At 48.1% G+C, this 14,257-nt stretch overlaps 1 protein-coding gene across 1 annotated transcript in view; it reads left to right on the top strand.

Annotated features, from left to right (window-relative positions):
• The first annotated feature begins 7,457 nt into the window (after positions 1-7,457).
• ank2b (ankyrin 2b, neuronal) overlaps positions 7,458-14,257 on the top strand; it is a 120,303-nt gene continuing 113,503 nt past the window's right edge. The window contains exon 1 of the mRNA XM_040034603.1: positions 7,458-7,814. Within this exon, the coding sequence (XP_039890537.1) occupies positions 7,728-7,814 (87 nt within the window). The 5' untranslated portion in view covers positions 7,458-7,727. The remainder of the gene's footprint in view (positions 7,815-14,257) is intronic.

The raw sequence follows: 14,257 nt of genomic DNA, 5'->3' as shown, positions 1-14,257 counted from the left end.
CCGGGATTTCCCCAATCAGGACGATAACGGATATTTCTGTTCTATACATGTTTTATATCAGAGCGATACCCAGAGTCTGAACTGATGAAAAAGGGTTCCTTTCAGTTTTTGGTGAAGAAACCAGGACTGCCGACATGTCCGGGGGATTTTGGCCCACTCCTCTTTACAGGAACTCTGCAGCTCTTCAGCTGCTTCCACAGATTTAGGAAAGGAGGCTCTGGAGGCTGGCTAGCCCACTTCTTCTGTAGCCACTGCTTTGTTTGCACCCATCCACGCCCACCACTGTGTGTTTGACTGTGGGGATGTTGGTGTGTCACACTCAGGATTTCTCAGCCTTCAGCCAATCATCCAGACGCTGAAGGCAACCTCAGACGGGCTTGTACATGCTAAACCGCGTGGGTGCTGCAGTAGTTCAATCCTGTACCAGTGTTACCAGGATGTGGTGACTGTCATCCACCTGCCTTCTCACCATTAACCAGCTCCTGTGTGAGTTTGGGCCCATCCAGCACCTTTCCTATGATCATCCTCCCCCCATGAGGCTGACAGAGGCTGACTGATCACATCATGGTCAGAACTGCTGCACCCACAGTCACCGAGCTTCATGCTGACGCCCTTTGCATCTATATGCTGAGAGTCCCACAGCCAGTCTGTGGGATCCAGGGTTGTAGAGGATCACACACTTCATTCAGGCACATGCAGATCTGTTCATAACTGATATAATATGTTGTTTGTTCGATATTCTCTCCATTAAACTCAGGTAAAAATCAGAGACTGTTCATTTCTCTGTAAGTGAGCAAACGTATAAATTCAGCAGGGAGGAAAATTGTTTCCCCCGTCGTAGTTCAGTTTAGCTAGTCTCTTAACCCCCAACAAACCCGCTGCACCTCCTCCCTCCCCTCCCTCTCATAAAATATTGAGAGAGCCTGGCACTAGGCCAGACGCCCCCTCCCTCTCCGCCAGGCAGACGGCCAGCTGACGGAGCATGTGGCTGTGGGAGGGGCACGAAGGGCGGCTCGGCTGAGGAGATATTCGTGGTGTCTATGTTACAGAACTGCGCTACAACGCTGACATATTTGTGTCTGTGTTCTGGGTGCAGGCAGAGTTATTGGATGGATGCGCTGGAGAACAACTCGAGTAAAAGCAACATGCTGCCTGCCACCAACAGCTCTGTAACACACTGTACGTCTTTTCTTTTTAGCTGCTTTTACATTTTAGTTGCTGACTTCTGATAAACTGAATAAAACAGGAGAACACACAACCTGGAAATCTTCAGACACACACAAAATATGTAAGTTTCCCTGGTAAAATACACGACCTCTGCAGTACCCCTGAGTTTTCTACAAGCGCACAAAGCTGCTGCTAGCTCTGCTGCTATGACCCGTGTTACCTGTGTTAGGCTCTTACATTCGTACGATGGTTGAAGGACCGGGCCGTGTCCCGTCTTCCTTCTGTGCATAATCGCGGCCCCTGCTGGAAGCTGATCCCCGTTCTCCCACAGTGTTGCTGAGATGGTGAAACTGGAGCACAAATCGAATCGTGTCCTCACCTCAGATCTGGAGCTTTGATGAGAGATGAGCTGAAGTGTGACTGCATCCTGGTTCACTTTAGGACAAACAGTTTTCTTTTAATGTTTTTCTGCCTGATTCATGCTGATGCACAAACACAGGCTGAACGGTGTCTGTGCTCCCACATCCTCAGTGTCTCAGCACCTCTGCATCCTTCACTCACTTCTTAGCATGCAGGACGTTGGTGTGTGTGTGTGTGTGTGTGTGTGTGTGTGTGTGTGTGTGTGTGTGTGTGTGTGTGTGTGTGTGTGTGGCACAGGGGAATGTGGGACTTTGTCCTGATGTGAATGTGTGTGTAGATCTATCACAGTGAGGAATGGAGGTGGTGTCAGTGTGGGTCAGTGTCACTGGGAGCTGTGGGCGTCTCCACAGTGGGCCTGGGAAACTTTGAAAAGATGTTTTCTTCTTTCGGCCATAAAATCCAGATCTTGGTTTCCTCTTTGTGAGCACAACAGAGAGTGCCCTTGTTTCTTACACAGCCCCCCCGGCTTTCATGCACACCCACCCACTCAGGGAATAAAGTCACTGCAGCCATTTAGTGAAGCTGCTTCTCAGCACTCGCTGCGTAACCTGAGGTTGGTCAGCCGGTCGACTCGTCGTGCATAGTGACAAATGAGGGATTTCAAATATTTCCAAAGTTATGTTAATAAAGTCATGTTAATGTTCGCACACTGCTGTAAAAACAGTTTTATTCCAGGGTAAAAATGGACGTGCACTTTTGTAGAAGCTCGTGGTGAACGCTCCACTGCCTTTGTTTTATTGTTACTATTATTTTGTGACGGGTTGAATAGGATGACTTGAGTTTGAGACGTGTGCGATGTGACAGAATAGACAGATGGAAGCCTTCATGTGGGATCAGAACGACGTCGGGCTTGTTGGTCTGCTGTGGTTTGATCAGAAGAGTTCCTCAGATGCAACCAGCACCGTGGCCCTCCTCTTCCTCTCCTCCATCTGCTGATGCAACCAGCACCGTGGCCCTCCTCTTCCTCTCCTCCATCTGCTTCTTCTAGCAGCTTCCAACACACTGAGGTCTCTGACAGTGAGAGTGACTCCAGTGTTCCTGTAACTTTGAACCAGAGGTTCAATACAGATTTGATCTTTCCTTCTGTTTGGAATTGAAGTGATGTAATATCGGGGGGGGGGGGGCAGGGGGTGCTATGATGTCGTGTTTTTCTCATGTAAATCTGTGTTGGGAACATTAATGTTTAGTAAACGTGAAGTTTGCAGAGCAGTTTTGGTCTGAATCACTGACGTCTTTCTTAAATACTGCAGGAACAGTTAGGAGTGTAACTGTAATCTGTAACTGTAGTTTGGCTGAGCTGGAGTCTTTGGGTTCATCATGTCGTTGGATGCTCACCTCCTGCAGCTGCTGGCTGCTCTCCCACATGAGAGATGATATCTGTCCTTTATAATAACCTTAATTCACCTCGCAGGCACACACACACACACACACACACACACACACACACACACACACACACACACACACACACACACACACACAACGAGCTGTCTAATCAGGTGCTGTGTGTGAGCGATGTTGGGGTTGTGAGTGCCCAAAGAGCTGGATCTCAGCCCCTGTGGAGGACAGAGGCGTGCGTGGAAACCTCTCCTCAGCTACTAGCTGCAGATGTGCAGACCACACATGGAACATGCAGCACCTGGAAGCCTCTTTTCCTCTGGAGTTAAACACTCTCCATTTCTGGAGAACAGGTCTGTGTCCTCTATACAAACCGCCGGTGACCGTAGCAACCTGGCAACCAGAGTAATGGTAAATGCACTGGTTCTTATACAGCACTCTTCTACCCTCCCTAAGCACTAAACCAGTTCCAGAGCATCTAATAAAAGCACTGGCAGCAACAGGGACCAGTATCCCGCCCAGGGTGACTTTGGCACGCAGACTGGAGCAGCCGGGCATCGAACTACCGACTGACGTCCTGAGCCACAGTCGCCTCTTTTCCAGTAGAACATAACTGCCTCGGCTCAACTTGACTCTACTCGACTCTACTTGACTCTGTTTCTCAGTCACAGTTGAGCACCACCTCAGTGTGGGTGGGGCTGCTACAGCAACACAACCTGAAAGTCCCGTGACGCAAACACAACCCGGTGGTGGAACATCTGCACCCCGTCGCTGGACTTTGGTGTCGGTCCCTGTGTAGCCGTTTCCCTCGTTGCCAGGCAGGTTTGAGTCTTGGTTTCGCTCTCATAACTGATCCAGTGATGTCACTTCCTGGCCATCGGCGGCATGTATCTGGGACACAAACTGGGCTTGGAACTGAAGAAGTGAGAGATGAAACTCTGAGAAGCTCCTCAGACGACGCTGACCTGCACGACTGAGGACCTGCACAGACTTGCTGCCTTGCCCTGTGTGAGGATGATGAAAGGGAAACTAGCAGTTTATTGAAACCAGCTCCGCTTCAACCTGAGATGCACACAAAGTAGACTCGTTCATCAAGAGTTTGCACTTTGGATCCCAGGTATCGAACCAGCAACCCTCTGATTAGCAGATGAGCCAGTCGGGCTACAGCTACCCTTGAGCTACGTGTGTGTGTGTGTGTGTGTGTGTGTGTGTGTGTTGCCTGTTCATTCACATAATCCATCTTATCTCTAATGAAAAAGCCAAATGAAATCCTCAGATTTGCCCCTCAGGTTCCCACAGTGTTCAGGTCACACCAGGCCACAGTCCCACATTTGAGCCACGACTGTGGGTCACACAGAGCATGTCCTTTAGCCTTCTTTGTTTTTGGATTGTGTGCCACAGAGTCTCACTGAAGATGATTTTGGCACGTTTGCTGAGATTGTTTGAAAAACAAGCTAAAAACAGTGACACGTCCACAGTGTCACAGCAGCTGTTGGCCTTGATGGAGCCCACGTTTGTCCTGGAGGCGTCCTCTGTGGTGTGAGGCCGGCTCGCATCCTTCAGTCTGAACAGGGTGAAGCTCCAGCTTTGACCTGATTAACTTCCAGTAGTGCAAAAGCAGCTGTAGCTGCATTTCTCATCACTATTGATGGGATGCTGCTATGACCTGCTGTTAGTGGGAGCTGCCTGAGGCCATCATTAAGGTGTGTGTGTGTGTGTGTGTGTGTGTGTGTGTGTGTGTGTGTGTGTGTGTGTGTGTGTGGGTGTGTGTGTGTGTGTGAGAGAGAGAGACAGGGTGGGAGGGGTGTTTGGGCACACGTGGATTTAAGACCTGGCTGCCTTCAGACAACAAAGACTGATGAGGCGGTGTGGGTCTGTGTGGGTCTGTGTGGGTCTGTGTGGGTCTGTGTGGATCTGTGTGGGTCTGTGTGGGTCTGTGTGGGTGTGGATCTGTGTGGGTCTGTGTGAATCTGTGTGGGTCTGTGTGGGTCTGTGTGGGTCTGTGTGGGTGTGGGTCTGTGTGGGTCTGTGTGGGTCTGTGTGTGTGTGGATCTGTGTGGATCTGTGTGGGTCTGTGTGGATCTGTGTGGGTCTGTGTGGGTCTGTGTGGGTGTGGATCTGTGTGGGTCTGTGTGTGTCTGTGTGGGTCTGTGTGGGTGTGGATCTGTGTGGGTCTGTGTGGGTCTGTGTGGGTGTGAATCTGTGTGGATCTGTGTGGGTCTGTGTGGGTCTGTGTGTGTCTGTGTGGGTCTGTGTGGGTCTGTGTGGATCGGTGTCTGTGTGGGTGTGGATCTGTGTGGGTCGTGTGGATGTGTGGATCTGTGTGGGTCTGTGTGGGTCTGTGTGGATCTGTGTGGGTCTGTGTGGGTGTGGATCTGTGTGGGTCTGTGTGGATCTGTGTGGGTCTGTGTGGGTCTGTGTGGGTCTGTGTGGGTCTGTGTGGGTCTGTGTGGGTGTGGATCTGTGTGGGTCTGTGTGGGTCTGTGTGGGTCTGTGTGGGTCTGTGTGGGTCTGTGTGGGTCTGTGTGGGTCTGTGTGGGTGTGGATGTGTGGGTCTGTGTGGGTCTGTGTGGATCTGTGTGGGTCTGTGTGGGTCTGTGTGGATCTGAGTGGGTCTGAGTGGGTCTGTGTGGGTGTGGATCTGTGTGGGTCTGTGTGGGTCTGTGTGGATCTGTGTGGGTCTGTGTGGGTGTGGATCTGTGTGGGTCTGTGTGGGTCTGTGTGGGTGTGGATCTGTGTGGGTCTGTGTGGGTCTGTGTGGGTCTGTGTGGGTGTGGATCTGTGTGGGTCTGTGTGGATCTGTGTGGGTCTGTGTGGGTGTGGATTTGTGTGGGTCTGTGTGGGTCTGTGTGGGTGTGGATCTGTGTGGGTCTGTGTGGATCTGAGTGGGTCTGTGTGGGTGTGGATTTGTGTGGGTCTGTGTGGGTCTGTGTGGATCTGTGTGGGTCTGTGTGGGTGTGGATCTGTGTGGGTCTGTGTGGGTCTGTGTGGGTCTGTGTGGGTGTGGATCTGTGTGGGTCTGTGTGGGTGTGGATCTGTGTGGGTCTGTGTGGGTCTGTGTGGGTCTGTGTGGGTCTGTGTGGGTGTGGATCTGTGTGGGTCTGTGTGGGTCTGTGTGGGTCTGTGTGGGTGTGGATCTGTGTGGGTCTGTGTGGGTCTGTGTGGGTCTGTGTGGGTCTGTGTGGGTCTGTGTGGGTGTGGATCTGTGTGGGTCTGTGTGGATCTGTGTGGGTCTGTGTGGGTGTGGATTTGTGTGGGTCTGTGTGGATCTGTGTGGGTCTGTGTGGGTGTGGATCTGTGTGGGTCTGTGTGAATCTGTGTGGGTCTGTTTGGGTCTGTGTGGGTGTGGATCTGTGTGGGTCTGTGTGGGTGGGATCTGTGTGGATCTGTGTGGGTCTGTGTGGGTGTGGATCTGTGTGGGTCTGTGTGGATCTGTGTGGGTCTGTGTGGGTGTGGATCTGTGTGGGTCTGTGTGGGTCTGTGTGGGTGTGGATCTGTGTGGGTCTGTGTGAATCTGTGTGGGTCTGTGTGGGTCTGTGTGGGTGTGGATCTGTGTGGGTCTGTGTGGGTGTGGATCTGTGTGGGTCTGTGTGGGTCTGTGTGGGTGTGGATCTGTGTGGGTCTGTGTGGATCTGTGTGGGTCTGTGTGGGTGTGGATCTGTGTGGGTCTGTGTGGGTCTGTGTGGGTGTGGATTTGTGTGGGTCTGTGTGGGTGTGGATCTGTGTGGGTCTGTGTGGATCTGTGTGGGTCTGTGTGGGTCTGTGTGTGTCTGTGTGGGTCTGTGTGGATCTGTGTGGGTCTGTGTGTGTCTGTGTGTGTCTGTGTGGATCTGTGTGCGTCTGTGGGTGTGGGTCACTCACTGAGTAGAAGTCCACTGACCGACCCACCACGGTGCCTTCATACCACAGGAAATATTCAGCCCAGGCTTCTGATGCTTTGCTGTCTCACATTTAAATCACAGAGGTTGTTTCTACAAACACACTGATCCGTCGTCCTCTTACACACCCGTCACAGACCCACTGCTGAACTCACAATGATTTATTTCCCTTGTGTTTGATTGGTGGTACAGTTGTTTTATTTTGTGTGTTTGTTACACTGAGTGTAAATGTGGAGATTACAGATGTTTCATGCTGTAACCTACAAAATGCTCTGTGCAGACGAGTCAGTGAAATCAATCATCCTGATTTCTTTAGCTCATGAACACAGTGTGGGGTCAGTGTTAACAACATGTGCAGAAAGGAAACACGAGCGTGGAGGAGTCGGTGGGATTGTGCAAACAGTCGCTCGTGCATCAGTCAGCTCCAGCTGTGATGCAGCCACCTCTTTGATTAGTGGGAGCAGCAAACTCCATCCAGATAGCTTCCTTTGTTTTTTTCACTTGACTGATCGATCAGCGCACAGCTCAGTTTAGCACACACGCCATCTTTAATGACGGCGTGGAGTCTGTGCCCTGTTCCTCCCACACACGAGTGTTCGTTCATGTTCGGCCTTTGTGTCTGAGCGTTTCCTCTCGGTGTGTTTGTAACGAGAAAGCCACGGGCAGGTCGCACACAAACGTGTGGCTGCTGAGTGTGCGAGTGTGGCAACTATTCTGGTTTCCAGATAAACACTGGTGGCAGCTGCTGCCATGGCAACACCATTGTGCTCCCTCCCTCCCTCGCTCGTCTCCCCTCCCTCTCCCCTGCCACTCCTCTCTCTCATGCTCCGCCGGCTCAGAGAGCGAGGACCAGAGAGGAGAGAGGTCAGCTCGATTCAGAGGACAGAAAGAAGAGAGGAGTAACCCGGCGTGGACGGGGACAGGATGAGCGAGGACAACCACTCCCACTACAGGCTGGACCCCAGCGATCGGCTCAACGGGCTGGGACAGAGGAGAAAGAGACCCAAGAAGGTAAACGAATAGATGGAGCACCACGTGGTGCAAAGTGTGTAAGGATGGAGCACCCCACCCTGCAAAGAGAGAAAGGAGCAGGCGGTGGGGTGGGGTTTGTTTATGTGCAGACGAGCGTCCACATGATGTTAGGAGCACCGAACCATCCCAACTCTCACCCCGTCGTCTCCCGTGGAGTGTGTGGCTGCTCCCCCACAGCAGCTGTATCCTCTCTCGTATCCTCCGTCTCCTGGTGTTGTGTTGCTCCACAGTGAGTCGTAGTAGGAGGCTCACATGCTGGCAGGGTGGGTCCCTGCTCGCCCTTTGTGCGCCTGTCGTTGGGGGTTTTGGTGTTTGCAGCTATCAGGAGGTTTGTGTTGCTCTATCAGCCTGATTTGAGAAGTGTTATTATTATTATTATCATCATTTTTAACATTTCTGCAACACTACAATAAACAGACACACACCCATCAGCCTGTTTACAGATCTATACACCCATAAAGACGTGAAATACACCACGCACGTTGCACAAATCTACTACAACATGTGTTCACATGTATTATATGATAAAGAGGTAAACTATTAGCTGTTTGCTGTTCAGATTGATTTATAGATATGACCTCAGCACGTGAAATCCTTTTGTTGACGTCCCTAAAAGCTCGTCTTAATATCACGTCAGACTAACGAAGCCGTACAACACAAATAACCAGTCCAAACCAGGGTTGTGCGTCTGTTGTTGAGAACATTGTCAGTAAACCACAGATCAGTGTTTATGTGCCAGTGACGTCCTACAGAGGCTAACGCTGGTCAGTCTCGATGTAAGGATTCCTGACAGCGCGTCTTTGTGTGCCACCTGCTCGCTCAGCAGCTACACAACCCAGGAGCCCCGTTTTGAAACAAACCTTAGCACAGTGTTTGTGTGTCCGCTGGGAGCGATGTCTCACTCCGTTTCCATCCTTTTCTCGTGAACAGCGATCTGGTGTTTCCGAGGACACAGAAGCATCCAGCGTCATTATTTTTGTGTATGTCCGTGTGAGCTGAGAGTGGAGCGCTGTAACCAAAGGTAGTGAGCGCGTCAGCCTTTAATGTCGCGGCTGGGTGTGCGATCGTGTCGCCGCTGAACTCGTGTGGCCTGAAACTGAGAGTTTGTCTCAGGGATCTTTAATTTGAAGTCAGGTAAACAGCAGCAATCATCCAGTGAACTAACAGAACATTCAGGAGCAGTTTACTCTCATGAATGTCAGACAAACTGAGGTTTGTGTGTCAGTTAGATTCTTTAAGTCGTTAAAGCAAAGCGTCTCTGTTAGCAAAAGCATCTGTTTCCTCCACCTCTGCAGAACTGCATGACCCGTAGCATCATTGCATCCTGTGACAATGAGTGACTGCACATCATCTGGTCTGGCTCTTTAAGAAGTTTCGTACCTGCAGTTCTTATTTCTACTGTTTGGTTGTATGTAAAGCAGCACTTCTATAAGCACCTGTGAAGCACACAGTCATAGTCGGGTAATGACGCTCTGAGGGGCAAAGGAAACGATCCATATGTGAAATATATCCCACGTCTACAGGATAGTGGAGGTTACGTGGGTCAACCTGGCAGACTGTACCAGCACATGTGATCACACTGATAGCAGAACACAGGTATGTTGGTCTCTAGGACGAGGTCAGACACCAATAACAAATGTTTATTTTAATCGCAGCAGTTTTATGTGGTTCATTTTTCTCCAGCTTCTCTGCAGTGAACTCACTAAACCAGCTGTTTCAGATGTCCTGATGTAGTGACCTGTGTCAGTGATGAAGCCAACACTCTGTCCAGTGCTGGTCAAGTTACCTGAAAAAAGTAATCAGTAACTAATTACTGATTACTTCCCAAAAGAGTAATCCTGTTACTTTACTGATTACTTATTTTCAAAAGTAATTAATTACTTAGTTACTTTTTAAAAACACGATTTACAACCTGAAGAGGTGATAAAGTGATAGATCTTTCAGCCCAATTCTACTTTTTCTACATAATCCATCATACAAAATGTAATCAAATGGAAAAGTCTCTTTTTTTTAACTTGTTTTATTAGTTTTAACCTTTTAACTTTATGCATCAAGCAAAAATGTAATTATCTGCAACATTCTCTGACTGGAAGAAATTAGTTTAACATTTAAACCTATTTTCTGCACATTCCAGCACATAAAATAAAATATTTTTTGTGTTTACACTCAGTCTTTCAAATAGATGCAAGTAAAACACAGCAGAAAATAAATAAAGTCAAAGACTCAGCGGTCCTGTTGCTCTATTTTCACCTGTAAAGCAGGAGTGGGGTAGGCGGAGGTTTACCCTGGTGCAGGTGTGCCGCGGTCAGTGGAAGAATCCGCGAGTTTCTCTGTGAGTTTCCCATTACGTCGTAGCTACTCGGTGCTTGTTTGGAAGTTTAGGGGTTTTTTTCGCTGTAAAAAGAAGCTTTCTTCCCACGCACAGTGGACGCTAATGTTTTTGTCACTTTTTATGGAATCAAACTCAAAGTAAGGTCAGTACTTCCACGCTTTAAACGCTGCACGCTCATACTCTCTCCCACACTCGATATATGATCCACTGTTGATCTGCACACAGCTGTTGTCACTAACGGCGCACTCGCTTACGTCACTGTCGTGAGACACTCTCGCAAAAAATCACGGTGTTAGTAACGCAGTAACGCAGCGTTCCTACGGGAAAGTAACGGTAATCTAATTACTATGTGTAACAAACCCGTGTTAAAGGAATAGATGCTGATTTTATTCATTCCAACTTGTGTCTTTGTGTCTTTGTGTCTTTGTGCTGCAGTGATTCAGTCTGAACGAGGCAGCAGTGCTGAACCTGCCAATGTAAATGTGATGGTGGAAGCAGAGGCCAGCATTTGGCAGTGGGGGGTCATTTAGAATCAATGGATGAATTATTGATATGCTCCCTCCCCCATGCTAGCACGGGCCCACTGCAACACACACACACACACACACACACACACACACACACACACACACACACACACACACACACACACACACAGACACACCCTTATGGAGACCTATGGGAGCTGAGATTTGTGCAGGGTAGCTAAACTGTGTTTTGCTGCTGCACTCCATCATTTTTCCAGCTGACGTTGATGTTTGCAGCCTGTAGAAGCTGCTGGTTGTCACAGTTTGTTCTTTTATGAAAGCCTAAACATGTCAGTGTGAAACACAGAGCTGCTGTAACCGTGCACGTGACTGTTGAAGGAAATCTTGTAAACAATGTGTTTGTAACTGAAACCCAATATTTATTTGACAGCGACACAAAAACACTGTGACTAATGCTGGCATGTGTAATTCAAACACAATGAAAACACAATGAAAACAAAGACCTTTAAAAAAAACCCAGCTGTGAGAAGAAGGTGACACCGTGTTGTTTTTTCATTCGTTTCTATAATATGATGACGTGTAACCCCCTGAGTCACCGTGCGTGATGATGATCGCACCCTGAAGCTCAGGGTTTGAATCACTGATAAAAGACTTACACCTTAAAGAGTTAATAATTAACAAGTCAATAAATCGTATTAATTAAATTAATGTTTTCCCGTGGAGTCGCTTCAGATTGGTCTGGCTCTCAGATGCAGGGCTATAAATGGCATCCGTGACTCATCGCTGATCAGTTAAAGCCAACTTCCTGGGCTTCTTCTAGACGATCTACCCACCAGGGTGGAGCGCACAAATGCTCCTTCCACTGTAAGTCACAGTGTTCAGTGAACAGCGTGGTTTGGTGCCCTGACCTCGTCAGGCTAAAGCATCTAAACACATAAAGATCTGTTTCCAGACTGTGAGGAACGAGTCTGCATCAGGATGATGTTTTCCTGAACTCGATGAGCTAAACTTTATTTAAGCAAAGACTTCCACACCCATGAATAAACTTCCTTATGTTTTTTACTAGTATTATTTATTTCTTTTTGTTTGAGAAAGTTTGCAGTGTAAACAGCAACACCTACACAGGGCCAATAATTAGTTTCATCCATTAATGAAAACAGTCAAAGTTCAAAGCAGCTGCTGAACCAAGGCTTTGTACTATGTAACATTTTTACTCTTCTTTGGTTGGACAAAGGTGACGTCTGATTACATCACCACACATTCACAGTGTTGTGATGTCGGCAACATCCTGTCCCCCATTAATCACCGATCAGTCCTTTTATTCTGCTTATTGTTTCGTAGTCAAGTTAACTGTTCAGTGATCTTTTTGACCTTTCTGTGATGCCATATTTAAGTTATCTCTAAACGTTTGGGCTCCTAACTTGTTTGTGATGTTTTAGTCTCTATGATGAACACAGTCAGTGCCTCAGTGTCAGGATGAAGGTCAGGCGCAGCGTGAATCACCCAGACTCCTCCCTGTTAGTCTGTACAGCACAAATACAATCACACGTTGGACTATTGTTCAATGTTCAGGTGACGTTCATGTAACCGATGTTATTCTTTCAGTATCACGTTCAGATTGATGTTTACGTCCAACACTTTCATACTAACAGGACGCTGGGCTGTGGTGGGTGTGGTTAGTGGTGATATTGGAGTAATAATTCGCGATCGCGGTCACTGCTGGGGAAGTTCTTTCTAATTGGACGACCACTCTAACAGGCGCTGCTGTGGACCAGCTCGACACACTTGCTGAGTTAATTCTCTGCTGTCTGCTCTGATTTGTCTGGAAATAACTCGGAGGATGCAGAGGAAGAGCCCACTACGCCCAGCTGATCCGGGGACCCCCCACTGTCTCAGTGGGATGTTAGAAACTTTTCTACTCTTCATTTAGATTCTGAGCCTTGCATAATTGCTGAGCCAAGGGTTGAGGGGAGAATTAGGATTAGTTTTAGGCTACAGCCAGGATTGAGATTAAGCTCGTGTGTTTGTGCCCGACAGACTAATACTCCACAGGATCAGCTGTTTCAGTCAACGAAGCATGTTTTCACGTCTGTGCGTGGTCACAAAGAAAGGTTGCTGAGCTGCACGTACCGTGTGCTAAGGCAGTTATTTTAACTCCCGGCTGATGCTTTGTTTAATCATCTGTTTTCTTTGGATGAGGAAGAAGCCACAGATGGCCTCAGTGGAATTCATGCACAACTTTTACTCTCAGGCAAATAATATTGAGAATTTCATGTGTTTTAAATCATGCTCCAATGAGTGTGTGCGATTATGGGTTTGACCCGTCCGTGCCGCCTCTTTATTTGGATGGCAGACAACAAGAACACAGATGGTCTTTGAGGTTGACACCCAGGCATCACCATGGCAACCGAGAGCCTCGCTGCCCAAAAGAAAACATCTGAAAGGACATCTCAGGCCGGGCAGCGTCGTCTCTTCCTGCCAGCGCTGGTCTCTGCAAGCTGATCATTTCATTAGCAGTGACATGAGCTAAAAGCCTTTATTGAACAATGAGTGTCGAATTCAAAGTGTATTGAGACTCTCTTTGTACGTATTTAACTTCAACATGTCTTCCTCTAAACTGTTAGTGTGCCCGTTAGACCAGATGTCTACAAAACACCATCAATCAGTTTTAAATGAGACTAATCTGTCTTAATTAACAGACCACAGGGTTAATGTAATAAAGCACTACTAAAACCCTGAGCTGTTTCAGCTGATTAGAAGTTGATTTGTAGCCTTCATTTGATTTAAAATCATTCTTGTTGTCCAATAATTATCTGATTGACAGACATTCCTGCATGTAAACAGGAAGTCTTATTAAGGTTAGTCTGGAGTTCTGTGCTGAGACAAACACATTATAATGAAAGCAACAAATCTTTATTTATGAATGAAGTCAGGTGATACAACTCAGCAGGTCTGTATTACACTACAGGCATGTCTTGAAGACACAAGCTTTTAAATGGCTTTTTCTGACAGAACTCGACCCTACAAAGCTCAGCAACGTGGAAGCAGACGTGTCTTTCATGGCGAGCCGCGTCATTGGTTGCTGCATTAGCACATCAGCTGTAGTGTGTGTGAAGCACACGTCACAACACATTTCTGAGGCCGTTTGTTGACTTCGTCTCTGTGTCCATGTTTTTTAATGGGACCTGACCAACGCTTGGTGCAGCAACAGAAGCTCTTAGCTGAGTACGGATGCTCATGTGACATCTTCAGCTACCAATCCCAAGGATTACACAGCCTATCGATGAGAGGATTGATCCATTAATGATGCCCTTTGAGGGAGCACCTGGATCAATGGGCGTCTCTGGGTCAGAGGATAGAAGACGTTAGGTACTGGGGGCAGTGATACTGAAGAATGCCAGAATTAAACAGCCTGGTTTGTGTTGTTTCATGGTCCATGGAACATATATGTTGTGCTTTTAGTTCAACCATAAAAAGCCACATTGCATTTGACCCCCGACCCCACCCCTTTCCCAGCGTTCCTTATTCTTCCCTTTGGCTTGTTTCCATGGTGCCTGTGGTCTCCTTGGCTTCAGACACGCAGGGAATCAGTTGTCTGGTTT

This window comes from Simochromis diagramma, unplaced genomic scaffold (genome assembly GCF_900408965.1).
Source record: "Simochromis diagramma unplaced genomic scaffold, fSimDia1.1 OVJJ01000439.1, whole genome shotgun sequence".
Classification (NCBI taxonomy): Eukaryota; Metazoa; Chordata; class Actinopteri; order Cichliformes; family Cichlidae; genus Simochromis; species Simochromis diagramma.
Note: the sequence above shows the minus strand (reverse complement) of the source record. Positions and strands in the feature narration are given on the sequence as shown.